General features: G+C 35.8%; 2 protein-coding genes and 1 pseudogene across 2 annotated transcripts; 2 read left to right on the forward strand and 1 right to left on the reverse strand.

Annotated features, from left to right (window-relative positions):
- Window positions 1–3,169: 3,169 nt before the first annotated feature.
- On the forward strand, window positions 3,170–15,404 carry LOC149407635 (zinc finger BED domain-containing protein RICESLEEPER 1-like; annotated as a pseudogene).
- Window positions 15,405–17,873: 2,469 nt separating this feature from the next.
- On the forward strand, window positions 17,874–19,932 carry SGP2 (Ras-related small GTP-binding family protein). Its single transcript, XM_089614673.1, has 6 exons — window positions 17,874–18,299; window positions 18,388–18,508; window positions 18,586–18,682; window positions 18,844–18,883; window positions 18,969–19,052; window positions 19,692–19,932. The coding sequence occupies exons 1-6, from the start codon at window positions 18,015–18,017 to the stop codon at window positions 19,854–19,856; spliced, it is 792 nt and encodes a 263-aa protein (XP_089470799.1). The 5' UTR covers window positions 17,874–18,014; the 3' UTR covers window positions 19,857–19,932.
- Window positions 19,933–20,080: 148 nt separating this feature from the next.
- LOC149407637 (hexokinase-1 protein) lies at window positions 20,081–21,446 on the reverse strand. Its single transcript, XM_089614680.1, has 3 exons — window positions 21,178–21,446; window positions 20,739–20,818; window positions 20,081–20,364 (listed from the first exon to the last, which is right to left on the reverse strand). The coding sequence occupies exons 1-3, from the start codon at window positions 21,295–21,297 to the stop codon at window positions 20,295–20,297; spliced, it is 270 nt and encodes an 89-aa protein (XP_089470806.1). The 5' UTR covers window positions 21,298–21,446; the 3' UTR covers window positions 20,081–20,294.
- Window positions 21,447–23,563: the final 2,117 nt, after the last annotated feature.

Raw genomic sequence — 23,563 nt, forward strand, 5'->3', positions numbered from 1 at the left:
CTGATCTAATGGATGAGAGAAAAAGTAGGATTCGTAGTCAAGATCCAAAGGTTCGTGCTTAACTACAAAATAGGAAAGAATAAAGAAGAATAATATATCTCTAGGAGCTTCGTATAATATCTTCTTTCTATCACTATAAATAGGGCTCAACGAGAACGCAATATACACACAAGTGCAGAAGCAAAATTTGCCCATCACATCCTAGAGGTGGACGAATTTTCTTCTCTCCCTCTCCCTCGGAATTCGTGATTCCATTCCCAAAAACATGACATGACGTAATCTCCATAATCAGATCTTGTGAGATTAAATATAGTGTGCCCACACTGTGTTCTTGTTCGTCGGAGATTACGTTTCGGAAGACTACAGTATCATCCAATTAGATCCAAGAGATTCAGAGATATCCCGTAGATCAGATCGTAGCTCAAAGATTGGAGAGGAAGGTGAGAAGAAGAAGGAGAACCCGATTCAGAAGCTTAAGGAGAAACCCGTAAGTTTTCTGATAACTCGTCTATTTAATTCGGTTGTTTGATAATTGCTCTCATGGTTTGATATTAATTAAATAAATCTAGATCTTGTTAAATAACCTTAATTAATTAGCTAAGTAACGTAATTAATTTATTTTGCATGGGTATGATGAGGTGAACAATCACCAACAAGTGATATCAGATCGATTGTTCGTGTCTGACACCAACCTGTTCTTCCAACAGGCTGGAAGTGCTATCTCCTTGAAGAGTACTAAACAACCTCTAATAGTACTTCCACCATGGCAGCAGAATTTGTAGCTTGTTATGAGGCGTCCAATCAGGGGATATGATTGCGGAATTTTGCCACCGGGCTGCGCATAGTAGATGGTATTGAAAGACCACTCTGGTTATTTTTTGACAATAAATATGTCGTACTATACTCCAATACAACCGGAGCTCTACGAAGTCGAAGCACATCGACATCAAGTTCTTGGTTGTGAAAAAAAGAATTCAGAGCAGACAGTTTTGGAACAAACTCCATGATTGCGGATCCGCTTATTAATGGACTACCACCCAAAGAGTTTCACGAGCACACTACTCATATGGGTGTTATTTCAGCTCATGATATTCAGTTCTAGTGGGATTTTGCTGTTTGCTATTTTTAGTGCTTTTATGTTATAGACATGTTTGGTTTTATTTATGATTATTGAAGTTTTCTACAGAAATAAAGTTTTGGTCTATTTAGACTTTGTTTTTTTTAGTATATGGTTTAATGTCACTAAGGTTTAAGGAGGACCAAATGGAAATAGGCATGTTGAGGTCAGATAACATGAAATTTCCATACTACACATCTACTTCATGGTCCATGTCGTTCAGTTGTATCGATATACGTGTTCATTGATGGGTATAACTACGATAGATGTAGCGAATGCCACTTTGATCCTTATGGTTGATGTGGACCAGATTGGTTATGAGATACATTTTGGTAATAATAATAAAGTTGAGCTCTTTAAATTATTTTTTGCAATACATAATTAATTGTCAATGTTGGGCTTACATGTTGGATCCTTAATCTAACGTTGGGCTTATATGTTAAATAATTATCTGTTGTGAATTGTCAATAAAGATAGCCTGTTAAAAGTGATCTAATTGGGTGTACAAATATTTGGCTTTAATGTATCTAATAGGTTGTGTGCATTTAATGTGTAGACCACTATGACTTATATTTCTATGATGGGCTGAAATAGGAAGCCCGCTAGGTTAACCTAATGGTTGCCTATAAATATGGCTGGTCCCTAGGTCATACGCACTAACTTTTCATTTTCTGATATCCCGTCGCCAGAGTGAAACAAGAGAGAAACAAAGGACTCTCTAAAGTATATGTGTTGATCTAGAAGACCAACCGTCGTGGATTCATCAGGTACGTTTCCGCTTATGATTTAGGCTTTCTTATTTATTCAACACGATTCGATCATAGAATTAGGTGATGAATTTCACCCGTGATAGGGTTTTTATAAGGCATGACTTTTATACTTCCTACCATGGCCTTAACAAAATATCAAAATGAAAAAAAAAAAAAAAAAAAAAAAAAAAAAAAGACTGCTTTAAGCTCAAGCGGCTCCAATCTACACTTTTAGATATATTTTTTTTGTTATGCTCAAGACATTTATAGCTAGGTCAGCGAAAAAAAATGTAAAAACTATAAACTGGACCGGACCAGTGATTTTTAGACCGCCGGTCCGGTTTAAAACGGTTTTTTTTCGTCCGGTCCAGTCTACTCATTACAAACGGTCCGGGCCGATTTTTTTTTTAAAAAAACTATTAAATCGGACCGGACAGGTTTATCTATAAAAATAAAAATAAAAAATTAATGTCCAACTAGCCAAATTAGGTATTTGTGCATGTATTTCCATTCTGTACATGATTATATGTTTTTTGTTTTGGTGGAAAATTAATGGGTTTTTTTTTAATTATGTAAAACGGTTCAAAACGATCCAAACGGTCTAGAACGGTCCGGTCTAAACGGTTTAAAACGGTCCAAACGATTCAAAACGGTTGAAATCGGACCGGACCATTCAAAACGGTCCAGTCCGGGTTTGACCGGTTTTTGGTCCGGTTCGGTTTTGATTTTTTTTTTACCATTTTGAGTTGTCCGATCTGATTTTTTGGCCGGTTTTGAACCGGATCGGACCGTGCACAGCCCTATTTATAGTTGTATTAAGATTACATTATAATCATTCGTTAGTTTTGATTTGGTTAATTAAGCAATATTAGTGTGCGATACAATATTTGCCTTTCTCGGAACCCGATGGAATCGAAGCTAAAAGAAGAAAAACAATTTTAATAGTACTTGTATTGATGAAAATATATATACATATATATATATATATATATATATATATATATACAGTGACGGAGCCAGTATAGGTCCAGCAGGGGCTTAAGGAGAAATTTCATTAAGTGGGCTTAAAAATTGATTAATTATCAAGATTAGACCCTAACTTTTTAAAATATCTAAAAATGGACTTTTGGACCCAAAACGGACAAATATACCCTTGTCCTCTATTTGAACTCATTCGCGCCTCTCTCCCTCTCCATTTCACTCGTTCACTTCCAAAACAAAGAAAAAACTGAGAACTCCTACGATATTGTACGACGGCATACGATCTTGTACGAGCCAGTACGATATAATACGATAGAGGACGATGGCGTACGATGGAAACGCTTCAATCTTCGGCGGCGGTGAAACACAAAAATCTCAAGCTCAAAAGTCATCTAAAAAGGTAAGTTTTCAACTAATTTGTTGTTAAATGTCTTTGGAAATAGTTAGAATAGGGTTTATGAGTTAGTATTAATCTTATTTGAGTTGATTTGAGTTTATTTGGGTCGGATTTAGAATGTTAGGGTTTGAAATTAGGGCCAGTGTACGATGAGATTGATGCATCGTACGATGTCGTACGATGCTGTACGATGTCGTACGATGAAATGCATAGAGTTGTACGATGCGATACGATGGTGTACGATGGGTTTATGTTTTCTCAAAAAATTGTCGTACGATTCTGTACGATGTCGTACGATGCTGTACGATGCTATACGATGATGTTTTAAAAAAATTTAATTTCTTGTTTTACGATGCTGTACGATGCTGTACGATAGTTTTAAAAAAAATGAATTTTTTGTTTTACGATGCTATACGAGTCTGTACGATGCCATACGATGAATTGTGATTCTGACCTAATTTTGTTGTTTTTTAGGACAATTTGAACTACATATACAACGTCTCATTCCCGGGGCGTATCATCTACGGTGGGGCGGGGATCTTGAAGCTGGTACGGAGTAGATTCGATGAGCTCGGGATAAAAGAACGAATCCTCGGGACTCCGTTCGAGCAATTCTTTACGGAGAGCGAGCTTGGTTTCTCACCGGTGCTCGTACATACTCTCCTTCAGAAGAAGATCGAGGCGACGGTACGGGGGGAGATACATTTTGGTATCGGAGGCAAACGAGTACGATTTGGACGCCTCGAGTACGCACTCGTCTCGGGGATGAGCTATGAAGACGGTCCGACCAAATACGAACAAGACGAGCGAAACAACGATCGATTGATCACGGATCACTTGAACGGCGTTGCCGGAAGAAAGTTGAGCGCGTTGATCAACGCGTTCACCATATGTCGAAGCCCTGACGATGCGTTCAAGCTCGGGCTGCTCGTATTCGTCTATGGGTATCTTCTGGGGCAGCCGGCCAACAAAGCCATCGAAGAAAGGTGGCAGAAATTTCTATACATCGTTCAAGACCTCCCACTCTTCTTCAAGATGCCTTGGGGAAATTTGAGTTGGGCAGAGACATATTCAAGCCTCTCGGTGAACCTACGGCGTTATCACGAGACGCTGCAAAAGAAGTTGAAGGACAAGCCGGACGTGGCACAGAAAGAGGCCAAGTACACATTGACGGGTAATCTCCATACCCTTCATTACTGGGCGTACGAGGCTATCCCAGAAATCGGGATGAGGTTCGGGTCGAACCAGGGGATTCGTGCGCCCAGGATGCACTCGTGGTCTAGTAATGTGATCATCATGGGCAAAGATATCGAGGCTGTCCTGAATAAAAAAACGGTAACTTTTTATTATTTAACGTTTATTAATGTATTTTACATTATTTTTTAATATTGGTAATGTTTATTAATGTATTGTAGGTGGGTGTTCTTCAAATGCTGAGACCAAGGGCACCAGAGAAAGAATTTTTCACTCTCCTCGAGACACAGACGAGAAAATGTCTGTATCCCATAGACGTCGAGGGAGAAGATGCGACAGAGCCGCGAGATATAGAAGAAGAAATAGATCGAGTCGCGACTGTTGCAGAAGATGTCATCGTCGGAGACTCTGACGACGAACACGTGTCAGACACTCCCGCAATAGGATCGAGGCCCACACCGACCACCCCCGCAATGGGATTGAGGCCCACACCGACCTCTCGCGCCGACATTCCCGAGCCCTTTTTCATAACACGGGAGATGTGGGAAGAAATGCGAGCTTCCCAAGAACAAATGCGTGCTTCCCAAGAACAACTGCGAGTATCCCAAAAACAAATGATTCAGTCACAAGGGATAGTCTTACGTGCTCTTAGCACGACCGGCCGTAGAGTTGAGCGCATGAGTGTTAACCAGGTTAGATTTTGTGACAAGTTATATTTAAATCAATTTAACGTTTTAGAGTTGAGTTTAAATTTAATTTAACGTTTTAAAGTTGAGTTTAAATTTAATTTAACGTTTTAGAGTTAAGTTTAAATATAATTTAACATTTTAGAGTTAAGTTTAAATATAATTTAACGTTTTAAAGTTGAGTTTAAAATTTAGAGTTGAGTTTAAATTTTATTTTAACGTTTTAGAGTTAAGTGTAAATTTTTGTGACAAGTTGAAATTTTGTGACATATTTTATTACTTTGACTTTCAGCTTTCTATGTGGAAGAGGCTGAACATTTTGTTCGAGGACACAACGGGTTTGCCTGGGGGTGAAATTCCCACGACCCAAGCTGATGGTCGTAAACGCCGGACCCCTCCTCATCCTCCTCCTCCGGCGCCTAGTCAAAAGTCGGCGTCTCCATCGCACGAGGCAGAGCCGTCTTCTACGCATCGCGAGTCATTGAAGAAGTCAGAGCCGTCTTCTATGCATCGCGAGTCATCGAAGAAGTCGAAGAAGCCGTCTTCAACGCATCGCGAGTCGTCGAAGGGATCGGAGATCAGGCCGGTGACTTCTCCCAGGTTGTCGACGTCTTCGTCGAGTCCTCGTAGAGAACACATTTCGGATAAGCTACGCCCGCTCACAACTCCTCTAAGGAAAAGACAGAAGGCACAGCTTACTCCGGCACGTCCAGATCGGCAAGTGCGACAGAAGACGTCGCGTTGGGCCGAATTCACTGATCCGACGAGGCCTAAGTATTTGGAAAAGCCGATCCCCAAGTTCAAGCCGTTGAAGGATGCGGAGCAAAAAGAGTTTGATAATTTCGTTAAGTGGGTGCGGACAAAAAAGTGGGATGGCAAGTTCATGGAGTCTGTTCGACTGAAGACGTGCGACGGAGACACGAATTTCTTCGACACGATATTGTCACCATCTTGCACAAAGTCTGTTAACGTCCCAAGATTCTTTTGCTTCAACATGTACAGCCAAGACGGTAACTTCTGGTACGATTGTTACGGCGTACCCCGCACGTACCCAATAGCTTTCTCCCTGGATCTCCAAGCTTTCAAATACGATATGTTCACACCCCATCTTGTCTTCACTTCTTCCCTGACGTTATGCGCCGAATACTCCGCCATAGAGTTAATTGAGTACTTGTCTTTAAATACGTGACCGATGACCCACGGTGCCGCTCCTCGATGGCCCTTTGTTCGAACAACACGCCCACATGAGTGTTTACCCTCGTACGACGTAATCTCCCACATCTCAGACCACTGCACGACACCCCTCAACCTCCATGTGCATCTCTCGTTTTTGCATAGAACATACCATCTCTTTTTCGAAGAAGATTTCACTCTAAATTCGAAATTATGTTTCAACGCGTACAAGTGGATATGTTTCTTCAGTTCATGCTTGTTTTCAAATTGCTGCCCAATATATATTTCTTCTGAGCTACCTGTTACTTTCAAAGGTTAGTTAAACAATAGGTGGTTTCATATTATACTTGAATCTCATTTGAATCCACTTAAATTACCTGTAGAAGAATGACTTGGATAATGACTCGGGTTTTCCTTCACAACATCATCGGCGCTGAACTCGGGTGCTTTCCATGAATAAGGAACGATAGGTGATCCGATCATCGGAAGCTCACGCTGACATTGACCCGATGGTTCACAATGACCCGTTGGTACCGTAAACGTTACCACAAATTCTTCATATTCTTCGGGATTGGCGAATTCTTCAAATTCTTCACCTCTACCATTGTTATCTCCGTCATATCCATCACTATTCTCTTCATCACCATCGCTACCTTCGTTTTCATCACCTTCGCCACCTTCGTTTTCATCACCTTCGCCATCTTCGTATTCATCACCATTGTGTCCATCATATTCGTCACTGTTGTGATTACAATCTCTATCACGCCTGTATACTTCGTCACCGTTTCCGGCACCCTTGTACTCGTTAAACAAGTCATCGTCACAGCCACCATCTTTGTTTTCAATTATATGATCATTTTGTCGATCCTCGATAACAAGAGTATTCCGTCTCTTCTTCGGTTCATTGCGAGACACCATTCCAACTTCCACATCTTTCCCTTTACATACTCCTCGATACGCAATAGGTGCAATGACCTCGATCTGTTTCGGTACCAAACTTACACAGAGTGGAAATCTATTACGATATTTGTGCTTCATAAAATGCGAAACATCACCATTGTCCTTCAATACGGCAGGACCTACTGGAATTGTACCGACTGAGTATGGGACTTCGAGTTTTAAGTCGAACACGAATCTGTCTAACTCGAACTTCTCGTATAAGAAATCTACTAACTCCGTGTACGTTACCTCTTTCGGAATTACGAATGCACGAAATTCTGCATTGGTGAAAACCCATTGGTGTCCTTCCTTCTCCCAAGTGCCGTTAATCATGACAAAAACTGCAAAAAACAGTCAAACTATGCAAAATAAGCTTATATATCGTACATCATCGTACAACATCGTATACCATCGTACACCATCGTACAGAATCGTACATCATCTTACAGAAAGGCATCGTACAGCATCGTACAGAATCGTACAACATCGTACAGCATCGTACAACATCGTACAGAACGCAATTTTTATTCTAAATTACATCGTACAAAAATTTAAATTTCATCGTACATCATCGTATACCATCATACAAACAAGTTAAACCCAGATTTTGGACTTTGTTTTCAGATCTGATCGATTTTTTTTGCTACATTCTATCATATACAATCATAAACTTTGTAAAAATGATTAAGTTAGTTATCTTACCCATGATTCTTTTGAAACCCGGTTAAGTAGAGAGGATTTGAGTGGATTTGAGTGTGATTGAAATGATAAAAATGAAGTGTGAGAGATGTATAGGGTTCAGAGGGGTATTTTTGTCCGATTTTGGGTCAAAAGTCCATATTTAGATATTTTTAAACATTAGGGTCTAATCTTGATATTTAATAGCTTATTAAGCCCACTTAATGAAATTTCTCGGCTTAAGCACCCCCCCCCCCCAAAAAAAAAAAAATTTTGCACTTTTTGCTCATTTTTAAAAAAAATTATATTTTTTTCCCTTGAAAATTTATACTTTTGGCCCAATTTTTATAAATTTTTTACAATCAAGCCCCCCCTGAAAAAAAAATTTCAAATTATCCCCCCCGATGGGTTTTCCTGGCTCCGTCACTGTATATATATATATATATATATATATATATATATATATATATATATATATATATATATATATATATATCTTAGTGTTGGCATATCCTCTACAATAGGAATAATCAGATATGCATATTTTACCCATATAAAACGGTACTTCAAGTTTAAGTAACTTAACGTTGTAATGACCATGCGTGATCAGTACAAATAATGATACCTTTTTAATATATCAAAAGAAAAAAGTTCATATAATTATTATTTCTCAGTTTTTTCCTCGTATAAACGGATTTTTTTCAAGCCTAATTTTATTTTAACACACAAGCAAGACAATTGGTATAAAAAAATTATATATGAGTTACTAAATAATTTTTTTATTATTATTTAATCCAATAATTTCATTATTATTTATAAATATTTCTATACAGTATTGATAATATATTCTTATAGCTTATGGCGAAGAAAAAAAAATCCAATAATTTTGATAATCTTATCTATCAAACAAGAAGATTTATAGATTGACGATCAAAATCTTTTTGCCAGCTTGTTCATCACTCCAAGGGTTTATGGAAAATAGCCCTCCAATGAACTTTTATATTAACAATTCAACGAAAATACACACCCTTTTGCCTGCTGATTTTCAACTATAAATTATCAAATTATTGGGTCAATTTTAGAACCTTCTTGAATACTTCAAGTGAGAAAAGAAAAAATGTGTTTATATTGTCAAAGAAAGGGTCAGAGCTATTCCTCATCTCCATCAAAAATTTATTTGACCAAACCTTTGAAGCCTCACTTAACCATTGGATTTGGATTTTGTTTTGGCTTTGTTATATTCATGAAACACCCACCACTTTCCCACACCCACCTTCAAATCTTACCACAGATATGATTACTATAGTCTACAAGTCTACATATATTAAATATTTCTTCTGTATCTTTTCCAATTTATAATGAAATGGACATAAATAGGTGGTGAGCCACTTTAGAACACTAACCTAAAAACAAGGAGATCCATAACTTGTTTAAGAAGAAAGTAAAATGAAATAAATTATTAAAATTAAAGGGTGGGTTTGAACTATATAATATATTTGGAAAGGTTTGCAAATAGGATTTCATTATATATTATTCGAGGGAAAAAATAACGGGAAATTATTTCATTTGGTTATAATGATTTTGTTTATGGTAGTACATATTATTAATTAGGGATGACAATTTAGTTTGAACACGAAACACGAAACAGGTACGACACGAATTAAATAGGATTTGAATACCAATAAATAGATTGGTTCGAAATTGGGTCGAACACACTAACACGATTGTATAATGCATCAAAACGACACGATTACGGTGACACGATTAAAATCTGATTAACGCGATTATAAAAAAGTCGACACGAAACACGATTACGAATGGCACGAATATGACTCAATTAATACGATTACGAGTAATAACACAATTATGATTTAATTAAACACGATTAATATTATATATGTAAAATTATTAATTTATAACTATAAACATAAAATCGATATTAGAAAATATGATGGAATAAATAAGCTATATTCGTATCAATATCAATTCATGTATGATAATATATAGTCAATAGTATACCAATTGACTTCACAAGTGCAATAATAATCTTTCGAATTAATTATTTTCAATTACTAATTTAACTAGTATGTCTAGTGGCGCTCTCGTAATTCACAATTTACAATCACAATAACAATAGTATCATAATAACGTATTGTATTCAATTTTATTTCATTTCAATTTAATACAATTCATATCAAACCATCACAATTCAAAATTCACAATCGCTATAGTCTCATAATATCGTTACGTATTCAAATTTACTTTATCTCAATTAAATTCAATTCAATTCATATCGAACAATTACAATTCACAATTAAAATAGTCTCGTAATAACGTATTATATTCAATTTTATTTTATTTCAATTCAATTCGTATCGAACAATCACAATTCACAACACACAATCACAATATCAATAACACTACTACAAATTTGGTTTTCTGATGCGCATGACTATCGGGTACGACAAGTCGCATCCAAAAGTCGCATCTAAATGACTTTCAGATGCGACTAGTCGCACCTGATTGTCGGCCGAGAAACAAAAAAAATTCGCTGATATTGAGTTTGATTTTGACTATCCGGTGCGACGTAGTCGCACCGGATAGTTCAAATTTTTTCCGAAATTTAAATCTCTCCCTCATTTTTCGTCCAGTTATATGACATGGCATTCTGATTTAATTTATTTTCAAATATCATCAGGTGCGACTAGTCGCACCCAATGCTTTATTGGGTGCGACATGTCGCACTGAAAAGAGTCATCAAGTGCGACTATGTCGCACCTGTTCTCTAGGTTTTTATATAAAACCAAATCGCCTGCACTTCATCTTCTTCATAACCAGCGCCGATTTTCTCCAAAAAAAAAAACTTCTCCCGCTCATTTTTACTCTGCTCCGATCTCTCCACCATCACAACCACCTCCACGAACCTCCACAACTACCAACTCCTTCACAGCCACCACAGCCACCTCAAAATCTCTGCCTCACACTCTCTCCGGCCGGCCGCTCACTCTCTCCGACCTCTCACTCTCTCCGGCCGGCCGCTCACTCTCTCCGACCTCTCACTCTCCGGCTCACTCTCACTCTCCGGCTCTCTCTCTCTCTGCCCCTCTCTCACTCTCTTCGTCAGGTCACTCTTCCGGCCGAGCTTCCGACCGCCGCGGCGGAGTTCTCCAATCTCACTCTCCTCATCACTGATCTATGCCTCACTCTCTATCTCTCTCTCTCTCACTCACTCACACTGTCTCATTCTCTCAAACGTGCTCAGCCTCGACAGCCTCGGCGTCTCTGCCCCGACAACCCCGCTGCCTCGACGCGTGCTCAGCCTCAGCGTCGCTGCAATTCCGGTAAGCTATCTCTCACTGCCTCTCTCTCTCTCTCTCTCACTCACTCACACTGTCTCATTCTCTCAAACGTGCTCAGCCTCGGCGTCTCTGCCCCGACAGCCCCGCTGCCTCGATGTGTGTTCAGCCTCGGCGTCGTTGCAATCCCGGTAAGCTATCTCTCTCTCTCTCTCTCTCTCTCTCTCTCTCTCTCTCTCTCTCTCTCTCTCTCTCTCTCTCTCTCTCTCTCTCTCTCTCTCTCTTTTCCCTTTGACTGAACTGATGCGTTGTCCCGTGCTCAGCCTCGTCAAGCTGCAAACCCGAGTTGCCTCGTCCCTGTTGTTTCGATGAGTCCCTGACCTCGACGAGTCTCTCTCCCCGCTGCACCGAACCGTCACTGCCTCGATCCCTCCTCCGCCGTTTCACCGAGCCGCTCTTCCGCTGCACCGAGTCTCTATCAAGTAAGTCTAGCTTTTTTAAAAAAAAATATTATTGTTTGTTATATAAGCTGGCTGTTAGTTTAGTTAGTTTAGTTAATTAGGCTAGTTGATATAAAATGTTAGTTAGTTAATTAGTATGTAAATGTTAGTTAATTAAATAGATATGTTAGTAATTAATTGTTTAGAATGTTAAGTGTTAGTATGTAAATGTAAATGTTAGTTAATATAATTGTAGTTAATAATTGTAAATGTTAATTAGATAGTTAGTAATATGTTTAGGTTCTTTAATTTAATTTTGAGTAGTTTATGTTAATTGTAATTGTAAGGAAATTGTAATTAATTACAATACCATGTTAATGTTTAGTAATGTGTTTAGGTTAGTGTTTAGTTTAAATTTGTTTTGTTTTAATTAGTTTTTATTTATTGTAATTTATCAATTAGGAATTGTAATTAGTCTAATAATTACATGAATAGGTTGTTTAGTTTAAAATTATTTAATGAAATTAAAATTGTAATTGTAACATGCTACTTTGAAATTGATTAGTAATTGTAATTGATAATGTCACATGTTTAATAATTTGATTAGTTTATGTTAAAACTAAGTTTTATTTGTGTTTTGTGACATGTTTTGATGTTTTGTGACATGTTTAGTATAAAATGAAGTTTAGGTTAAAATGAAGTTAATGAATTTGTGATTAGTTTCATTTGATTTAACATGAAATGAAATTGTAAGTTTAAATAAGAAAAATAGTTTGTGAAATGTTTTGATAGTTTGTGATATTTTAATTATTTGGCTTTTTCATTTATAAAATGTTGTGACCGAACCACGGAGGTTCGGTTTAGGGCTGAGCTAATTTGTAGGATAGTTCTGGATGGTTTGTATATGTTTTTAAATAATTTTGCAGGTTTTTGGTTTGTCAGTATAATAGGGGAAACTCTGCCAAAATTTCGGTAGAGTTTCGAATCAATTAGTCTAAAAACTTCGAACTTATTCAATCCGAGCTCAAAATAACATACAATTCATAATCTCTCTCTCATTTTGTTCTCCGTCGTCCTTTATCAATAACTCTTCAAAACTTTCATTTCTCGCTCTCATTCAGCGAAATGTCCAATCCAAGTAGAGATTGTATCACAGAGAATAATCGGGTGACATTGCAGTACAAAACCGGTGTTAACGAGTTTATTTGCGCTGCAAGAAGATTCCCAAACGAAAATGGAAAATATCGGTGTCTTTGCAAACCTTGCAACAACATGAGATGGCACGACATCGGGGTTGTCAGGAATCATTTGCTGAACAAGGGGTTTACCCCAGGCTACACATAAGAACTGCAGAGTAGGGAAGATGGGACTTTGGCCTCGGCGTTAAACACGTGGGAGAAAAAACATCAAGATGATCAAGGCAATTGGACGACAGATTGGGTGCAACAAGCATTTGTAAGTTACTTGTGTTAATTACTTAATAATCAAGTTTCGATAATCTTAATAATTTTGTTAACATATGTTTGAAGGCGCGAATTATGACTCAAGTCGAGGATATTCAGCGACAAGCAGCGGAGTCAGGCCAAACGTTTGACATAGACCAGGCGGAGCAGTACGCGATGGATACTGTTCTCGGGCAACGTCGAGATTGGTATGTCGGGATAGGTCCCTCGATCCCGAGATCCTCGTATCTCTTGGCCCAGGCTCAGGACGACAGCTCGTCATCAAGTTCTTCATCGAGGCGCGTTCCAGATCCAGTGGTTAGCGAGCTACAAGCAGCGTTGGCTGCACAACAGGCCGCAATGGAAGAGATGAGGCGTGAGCAACGAGCTCAGATGGAGGCGTTTCAGCGACAGTTCTTTGCCTACACACAGCAGCATCCGTCTCCCATGCAGACATCCCCCGCGATGATGCACCCTGGGACGACGCCACCATGAGCTTCAATGCCGAATGTTCAGACGCCGCCATCCGCTTCAATGCCGAATGCTCAGACGCCACCACCAGCTTCAATGCCGAATGCTCAGACGCCAGATTCGGTAGAATTTCAGCGACATCGTTCGAGCGGCAGCGCACGAGGAAGATCTGGCGGAAGAGGAGGCCATGCATTCAAGAATTGGAAGACTTCGAGTGGAAAAGGGAAACAAAAGGAATAGATTGTAATTTTGTTAATTTATTGAAGTAAATTATCAAATTTTATGAATTTAATATTCGAATTTCTATTAAATTATTTATATAATTATTCTAATTAATATTATATAATTATTATTATTAAAATTATTTAATTAATTTAACAAAAAAATATTGATTCTAATAGAATTTTTTATAGGCTGATTCTATTAGAATCAGCATTTTTTTTTTAAAAAACTACAAACAATCAGATGCGACTAGTCGCATCTGATACTTTCGCCGGAAAAGTATCAGATGCGACTAGTCGCATCTGATTGTACTGTAACCCGCCAAAATATTAGGCGGGGAATTACTATCAGGTGCGACTAGTCTCATCTGATACTTTTCCCGCGAAAGTATCAGATGCGACTAGTCGCATCTGATACTATATATCCCGCTTTAATATCTTATTTTGGAGTATATTTAGGTGCGACTTTTGGTGCCAGAAGTCGCACCTAAACTGTCGCACCTGATAGTGATGACTTTCAGGTGCGACAAGTCGCACCTAAAATCATCAGGTGCGGACTTTCAGATGCGACTTTGTCGCATCTAAAGTCGCACCTGATGATATTTTCATGTGCGACTGTGGTGCTTTCAGGTGCGACTTTTGTCGCACCTGATGCTATATTTTGTACTAGTGTAATCTCATAACAACGTATCATATTCAATTTGACTTAATTTTAATTCAATTCATATCGAACAATCACAATATCTATAGTCTCATAATAACGTTTCGTATTCAATTTTATATTATTTCAATTCAATTGGATTCATATTGAACAATCACAATAACATTAGTGTTATAATAACTTATCATATTCAAATTTATTTTATTTCAATTCAATTGAATTCATATCGAACAATCACAATTCAATCTAGTTGTGCACGATGGTTTGAAGCAAATTGATAGCTACATTGGTAAAATTCAGGATAGTGTCAAGTATTTCAAAGGATTTCAAACTAGAAAAGATCAATTCTTGAATTGTATTTGAGCAAAAAAAAATTATTGGATTGTGTGAAATTGGTTTCTATGGGTTATACTAAAAGGTTGAGTCGAGATATGCCAACTAGATGGAACTTCACTTATCTTATGATCGAGAGTGCTACACATTATCATTGTGCCTTTCAACTTTTACACTTGACCGATTCAACCTACAAGCATTGTCTAGAAGAGGAGTCGGAGAAAGTTGGAAAGATCGGATATTTTTTGAAGTTGTTCTACGATGCTACCCTCAAATTTTCGGGTACCAAATATCCTATTTCGAACTTGTATTTTCCATCTAAATGGCAATGTTGTGTGAATCTTCAACAATATATAGAAAGTGGTGGCGATGAGTAATTGAAGACAATGGCAACTCAAATACGGATTAAGTTTCAAAAATATTGGTCCGACTTTCATCCTACTCTAGCTATTGCTTGCATCTTGGATCCTCGATACAAAGCTCCAATTTGTTGATTTTAGTTATAGAAAGCTTCGTGGAAATGATTGTTTGGAGTTCATGCAAGTGAAAAAGAAAATGTTATCTATGTTTGAAGTACTGTGAGAGACCAAAGAAGTATTCACCACCACCTCTTGCCGATAAAAAAAAAAAAAAAAAAAAGTCCAAAAAAGGATAACGATTGAGGGGAACCAATAGATGAAATCTTCAAGGTATGTGAAATATAATTTTTATTTTATTTTATAATAGTCTTAAACTTAGTTATATATACTTTCTTTTATGGGACTTGTCTTGATTTATTTTAACTATTTAATGTAGGAGTTTGATGATATGTCTCCCTCGAAATTTACATGTTCTCAACCAAAAACCCAATTTGAACTTTATTTAGAAGAGCCAAAAATGGATAGAAAAATCGAGTTAGACATCCTCGCTTATTGGAAGTTAAATGAATGTTGATATCATATCGTTGCGGCAATGGCTTGTGATGTATTAGCCGTTATCATTTCAACTGTTGCTTCAGAATCTTCGTTTAGTACCGGCGGTAGAGTTTTGGATGCATATCATAGCAACCTAGCGTGGTCGATGCATTAGTTTGCACTCGTGATTGGCTTTATGGTAATTGTGTTTTTTTTTTATCATTTTAGTTTTATTAGCTTGAATTTATTTTTGTGTTGATATATGTAATTAATTATAAAATTTATGTAGGATCGAATGGAGAAGCCGGTGGTTTCAAAAAAGACATTTTGAAATTTAAGTTACATGACGAGTTTGCAGAATCCGAAGGTTCTAGTATTCGTATTGAGTAAAACTAATCATGTCTTTTTTATTTGTTTTTGTGAATGATGATTGTATTTTGGAGTCTTATTTTCCTATTACTACTATGTTTTTTATAATTTTATTTTTTTTAAGACTTTCTTTTTCTTGAGACTATTATGTTTTTGATAATTTAATCGCAATTAATTGAGTTCGAATGTCTAAACACGATTATTAAATGGTTTAGTTTATACGGTTATAGATCTGTAAACAAAAAAATTTAAAAAAAAATAAATGGTCAAACTTGGATATAGACTTCAAATATGATTGATAAATGGTCGGATGTGATTATAGCAATTATTTATGCAAACACGATTAGCACGACATGAACACAAAATTGTCATCCCTACTATTAAGTATTAACTAAAAATTAGAAGAAGAAAAAAGAAAACAAAAAGAAAAAAAAATGCTTTATGTTATCCCTTTACTGAGTAACCTATTCAGTTTTATTTAGTTTAAACGCCAAGACATAAATCAAATACGAATAAGACATTTGGGCAGTGGACTAAATTAAGATGTACACAAAAAAAAGGTTGTAATTAAATTGGCCGCTGCAGTACTGTGTAACTCTTCCTAGCATGTAAATTGATATAGAAACAGCATCTCAACTTCGAGTCATGACGAAAGAAAAATCATCATTAAAAAAATGAGTTGCATTTTCTTTAATTTCTCTCGTGTGACTCTATAAATATGTCTTTATCAAATATTTTACATTATTTCCCGGCGGCCGGCATACACTAAATTGAAAGATATTTCTTTTTATATTGAATCTAACAAAAGTCATAAGATACGTGTCGCCTGAGTGAGCTACACAAATTAATAGTAAAAATTTGATATACGCATAGGCTATATGAAATCATTTATCTGTTGATTAAAAAAAAAAAAAAAAACTTTTATTCCTAAAGTAATACATTTGAAGAGAACATTGCTAGACCTCGTAACAAAGATTTAAAATTTTAGTTTTTCACTATTATTACTAATTGAGCTTAAATCAACTCATTATATATATATATATATATATATATATATATATATATATATATATATAGGACAAGAGACCACGAAACACTATTCGATGAACAGTGTTTCATATTTTTTTATTTAAAAAAAAAAAATTGGATCAAGAACCCAAATAGTGTTCATGCGTATTGATTTTTTTTTATCAAAAAGATAAACACATTTTTTTAAAATCTAAATATTTATGGACATATCTCTATATATGTTTTCTTTTAAACTAAAATATATATTAATTATTCCACAACAACGTCATAGACCATATAATGCTTGTTTATCTATAATTGAGAAACAAACTCACGGCCTGAAAAAAAAAAAAAATCACAACTAAATTCGCACGATGATATAAAAATCCATCAAATAAATAAGTACAAATACATATTATGGCACTCTAATGTAATTACAGAGTAATAATATTTCAAGTTTGTAGATTTAAATACTTTTTATTAACAACAACACTTAACTAAAATTAAATAAACTAACCAACCGAATTAATATTTTATCCATGCAACGCCAACCCTGAATGAAAGTGAAACTGAAAGCAGGTGTTTTAAAGACAGAAACCAATAAAAATCACCTCCGAAAATTACTGGTCAACCGTCCGTTTTAAAAGTCGGATATAAATGACAGCATAGGTGGTTTGGTAGTAACTGAAATTAGATTAATTTTCCTTTAAATATATAAAAAGAAATTGCTCTTTTTTTTTTAAGTTAGAAATTGCTCCCTTGTTTATCATTATTAATATATATATATATATATATATATATATATATATATATATATATATCTACACGCATTCTAAAAATACCAATTCAAGTTGTCTCAGAAACAGGAAGCTCAAAGCTCCAATATCCATGGCCTATATTGAATCAAATAAAGCCTTAGACTGACAATCTTTCTCCATCACTCTCTCTCTTTCCTCCGCCGAGGATATGGTCGAGCTCTGTCTCCGGCGAAGACTACAGCGACGGATGTTGGTTCTCCGGCGATGTATTCGCCGGCTATTGGACCGCTTCTTAATGTCTTGTCTCAGGAAAACCGTCCGGTACCGTATGCTTCCTCAGGCTCAGGCTCTGATCATGTCGCCTTCGCCGCCAGAACCGCCATCGCCGGCGGAGAACGAGAGCTCCGTCGAGATCGGAGATTCGGACTCCGATCTGGTCTCGTTGAAGATCACGATCTTAGGCGATTGCGACATCGGAAAGACTAGCTTCCTGGTAAACTATGTCGCAACGGATTCGAATATTTTTCTTTTCCTTGGTGTTTTATTTATTTTTTTCGATTTCTGATTTATGTTTGGTGAAGGCGAAATACGCGGGAAGAGAGAAAGAAAAGGTGAAGGAAAACGACGGTGGATTAAGCTCGATCGATAAGGTCTTGCTTGTTGATGGTGCTCGGATTTCTTATTCCATCTGGGAAGTTGGAGGTAATTTTTCAAAAAAAATTATACTATTTTCTGATTTAGCGCATTTGAGTCCTCATTGAATATACGGATTTGGACAGGTGATACGAAATCTCAGGACTATATTCCGATTGCCTGTAAGGATTCTGTAGCGATTCTGTTCATGTTTGATCTCACAAGTCGGTGTACCTTAAATAGGTAATAGCCTTTTCTAATTATCTTCATCATATTGGAAACTGAATTCAACTATAATATAAACATTGATTTTTTTTTTCTTCTCTTTCTTTCTTTCTAAATAAAAGATTGTTGTTTTTTTGGGTTCTGTTTCTTATTTTGCTTTTTTATTCCAATTATTGCAGTGTTATAAGTTGGTACCAAGAAGCACGTAAATGGAATCAGGTATGGTTTCCAACTTTTAGCTTTAAGAATTTATTTTCTTTTCTTTTTTGCGTCTCTTATTTATTTTTTATTTTTCCTTTCTCAGACGGCAATTCCAGTTTTAATTGGGACGAAATTCGATGATTTCATTCAGCTTCCCATAGACTTGCAATGGACAATCGCAAGCCAGGTAAATTGTCAGTCCAGGTTATATTAGTAACAATTAATCATGATCAAAATCTCTGAGAAAACCAAATTTGACTAAAAGATGGTATGAGGAGTGGTTAGAATTAGAAAGAAGGGTCGTTATCTTAATTCGATAATAATTGAAGGAATATTGTAGTGTAAGATTTTTGGAATCTATATATAATTCAAACCAAACGAAATCAAAGGGCAAGTGACCGGTTGGGCATAGCAATCAAGTAGACGTGAACATATCAAAGTCAAAAGGGGTGTTACATCCTAATTTTGCACATGAATTATTTTTTTTTTATATATAATTCTTAATTAATACAGTAGTGTACATTAAGGCCGCAATCACTGACCGGCCATATAAAAATAGCAAAGATATTTTTAGACGTGTATATTCACTAATTAATCACCACGTAGCATTAGCGAAGAAGAGTGGACCCAAAATAGACTTTTTGTGTCGGTGAGTCACCCTTCAAAGGAGGGCTCGCTAGACCGAATCATGTCTTCAGAATTTAGATAGACCCACACACCCAATTGCTTGAATCATTGAAGAGCCAAGCGGTCTTGATAAAAGAGTGACTATTTTAATCGTGTCGAATTCAATAATATGCTAATTTTGATTTAATTTTTTTGGCAGGCGAGATCATATGCCAAGGCACTGAATGCGACACTCTTTTTCTCAAGTGCAACGTACAACATAAACGTGAACAAGGTGTTCAAATTCGTAACGGCCAAGATTTTCGATCTCCCGTGGACCGTGGAGCGAAACCTCACCGTCGGAGAGCCCATTATCGATTTTTAGGCCTATTCGCCCTTTGTGATAGCAAAAGCGTTTCCGATTCGATTCCAAAATGAACTAAAAAACATTATACACCTCATCACGAGTTGTTTTATTTTTTTTTTACCCTTTTACGAATGGAGAAAGGTAGAGGCGAGAGCCCACGTCTCCTCGACTAAATAATAGTTTGTTGTTCAGTATCAAATTTTATGAGTTTTAAGAAGAGCATACGATCCAAAAAGAAAAAGTTGCACAAATATTCATCATTATTTCATTTCTCTTTTTCGAACTATGGTTTACCAGAACAATCGACCAACAGACTATTATATCATAAAGTAAAGAAACTCCGAGGCAAGATGAAAGATCGGTATATGTTTCACACAGATACGCATAATTTCAATCAACAGCATAATACGGAGAGGGAAAAAAAAACAATTAACCCGAATAGTCAGTTTTTGGACATTACTCGAGCTTCACATCTCTCGTAGGAGGATCGAACTGCAAATATGTGTACGGCTCTGTTGGCTCCTCACTGCACAAATGCAAATATCTTCATTTACAGGCAGCCAAAAAATAGTCTAAATAATAAGGCAACTATGCCTATTACTAAAAAGTTATACAACAACCTAAATGTTAGAGGGAGATTTATTTAATAGGTAGAAGAACCTGCTCATCAATTATGTTTGAAACAGAATTATATATGTATGTTAAATGAGGCTAAAACTCTATAATGGCAGTCACGTTGGTAGGTTTCTCTAGGAAGTTTTTCTAAAGAATCAATCAGACTAAACCTTAGTATAGTAAGTTGATTTGATTTTTTTTTCAAACAATTCTTCTCTAAGTTTCAAGGCCCGGCTTAAGCATTGCCTATACAATGTATGAAGAAAAACTTCAGAGTGGTCATACCCGGGTTTGGATCGCATACACCGCCAGAACAGCTTAAAAGGCCCGGGCATCGTCTTAAACGGATTTCCTTCGAACGCAGCCTAGATTGACATCAACACGAAGAATGTTCAATTAGGGTCTGTCTGGAGAACCTCGAAAAAAAAAACGAGAATCCATTCAATTTTGCCTTGCTTTGTTTGGATTGAGGAAAAAACAAAGATAGGAACCTCAAATTTTCCTTTGTTCCTTCCAAACATAACAGTAATAACAACTGTATAACGAGCACGCGTGCTTTAGCGCTAGAAACATATTTTGGAAAGTTTGTTTGTTACAGGTCTATATTCGCATAATCCAAGGCCAATTCATCTGATCCAGAAATATATCAAATGAAAAAAAATCTAATTCCGAATTCATGAGAAGGATTAGATCGTAAATGTTGAAAGAATGAGAGAGCAGAGACCTGAATGACATCTTCGACTCTGTCGTTGCAGCGATGGGCCTTGGGCTGACGATGCTCTTCCTGAGGATTTCCCCATGGGCTGTCTCTTCTCGGCACCGGTCTCGTCGAACTCTCGCTCATCTCTATCTCTATCTCTCTCTCTACGGAGGTTTTGCACGGAATCAGATTTTGGATTTTCTCAGGTACGGCGTTCGAGAAAGGGAAAACGAATAGACAATAAAGCTAACCTCAGGCGAAAGGTTTAGGGGAAAAGGTAACGAGGTTAGTTTAGTCTTTTGAAGAAAATAAAAGTAATAAGTTCAAAGAAAATATTGCGTAGAAACCAGTCTATATTTACAATTGTTAATATAACCTTTGTATTTCTTAGTTTTTAGAAATGTCATGATTATATTCTTAATTGCAAGCAAGATACCCGCGTTGGGCGGAATGCTTGTTACATTTTTATCATAATAAATTATACACATAATTTACTATTTTCATATCATATGAAATAATATAATTAAAACATTGTCAAAATATCTAAGTTACATAATTGCAATAATATATATATATATAGTTATAAGAATTAGAATAATATATATGTACAAATTACATATTATCTATCAATGAAAAAAAATTAAGACTATTAAAAAATACTAAGAAATTAGTAACAAAGATATACATTTCTTAAAAATTATTTACAAAATAAAGAAGACACTTACTTTGATAGGATGGATAACCAATGATTAAAATGTAATTTTGTATGCTTAAGAAAATAAAGTTTATTTATTGAAAAAAAATAATAAAATTTTGCCTCTTAAATTAAAAATAAACGTATCATATTGTATGAAAATGATTAATTAGAGCACCAATTAATATTTTTAAAAAAGTTTATCTATGTTTTTTTATTAAAACTTTTTAAAAAAATGATTTTTTTAATTTTCTATTTATGTTAAAAATCTTTCTATTAATAATAAATTGATTTCCAAAAGCGAAACCATTTTTTCATATCTTTCTTTACGGAGATATATACCCATGGGCCAGACCCACACCATAAGGCTCGAATCAAGATCCAAAAAATAACGTCAAGTTTGTAAAGAAAACCACGCTTTCCCTTTACTCTTATTTTCCTCTCTCGAATGTTCCATCTCTCTCTCTCTCTCTCTCTCTCTCTCTCTCTCTCTCTCTCATTTATGTTTTTTCCTACTGTAATTTTTTTTAATCGGCGATGGTTGAGCTTTCGGTGTATTGGAAATGGTAAGCTTTTCTCTCTCTCTCTCTCTCTCTCTCTCTCTCTCTCTCTCTCTCTCTCTCTCTCTCGGATTAGTGTTTTATTTTTCTTGTGTTCGTGTAGATCTTCTCTCGATGCCTTTGTTTTTTGTTTTTCTTTTTCTTTTCGAAATATATACCTCTGCTAACTTACCATTACATTTGACGACCTGAAGCCAAAAATCTCAAGACCTAAGGTATTGGCTGTGTTTGGCGTAGCTTTTTTTTTTTTTTAAAAAGTGATTTTAAAATAGTTTTACGAAAAAACAGATGTGTGTTTGGTAAACTATTGTAAAATAACTGTTAGCAAAAGCTGATTTACTGTTTGGTAAAATACATATTAATATTTATAAGTAATAATTATTTATATAAAATGTAATTAATAATAATAAGATATTTTTTTGTATATAAAAGATATATTAAAGTGGGTGTCTATAGATTGTAAAAAAATAAATTATAAATTTTAGTGACTTCAAAAAAATAATTGTAGACTTGATAAAAGCATATAAAGATAATTGGAATCAAAAGTTAGTGTAAGAGAAAAAAAAAGGTTAAGAGAGAGAAACTACAAACTAAAAACTAAATATACGTACAAAAGCTTCAAATTGTAGCTTTTAGTTTTGAGAAATTGTTTCATTTGCCACCAATTTTATAATTTTTTCACACTTTCCACCAAAAGACTAATTTTTCCAAAAATGTCATCATCTATGTCAACAATGTTAACATCTATTTTTGCGTTTCACTATGAGATGTCAACAATGTTGACATCTCGGTGGCATTTTGGGAAAAATTAGTCTTTTGGTGGAAAGTGTGAAAAACTTATAAAATTGGTGGCAAATGGGGCAATTTCTTTTTAGTTTTTTAGTTAAAATATTCAAAAATACTTTTTAGTTTTTAGAAAAAGTAATTTTACCAAACACTTAAATATGATTTAACTTTTAGTACAATCAAGCTTAATATGCTGAATCAAACATAGCCATTGTTTACGTTCAAAATATTTTTGCCTATTTGATGAGCTTCAATCTAACCTAAACTTGATCTCACTAAATACATTGTTCCTCTCTTTTTTTCTCTTTCAATTCAAATTATTTTACATCCCCTTTTTTCTTGTTCTTTTTATTATTTCATTTTTTTGTGT

Source organism: Urtica dioica, chromosome 1 (assembly GCF_054948205.1).
Source record: "Urtica dioica subsp. dioica isolate 48M chromosome 1, U.dioica_male_clone48M_v1_H2, whole genome shotgun sequence".
NCBI lineage: Eukaryota > Viridiplantae > Streptophyta > Magnoliopsida > Rosales > Urticaceae > Urtica > Urtica dioica.

Bases quoted from the DNA above. Each gene is read 5' to 3' on its own strand.
- LOC149407637 (XM_089614680.1), bottom strand. From the start codon at position 21,297: ATGAGCGAGAGTTCGACGAGACCGGTGCCGAGAAGAGACAGCCCATGG. The intron at 20,819-21,177 runs GTCTCTGCTCTC...ATGTCAATCTAG, and splicing joins GAGTCGAAGATGTCATTCAG to GCTGCGTTCGAAGGAAATCC. The intron at 20,365-20,738 runs GTATGACCACTC...GCATTTGTGCAG, and splicing joins TGTATGCGATCCAAACCCGG to TGAGGAGCCAACAGAGCCGT.
- SGP2 (XM_089614673.1), top strand. From the start codon at position 18,015: ATGGTCGAGCTCTGTCTCCGGCGAAGACTACAGCGACGGATGTTGGTT. The intron at 18,683-18,843 runs GTAATAGCCTTT...CAATTATTGCAG, and splicing joins AGTCGGTGTACCTTAAATAG to TGTTATAAGTTGGTACCAAG. The intron at 18,884-18,968 runs GTATGGTTTCCA...TTCCTTTCTCAG, and splicing joins AAGCACGTAAATGGAATCAG to ACGGCAATTCCAGTTTTAAT.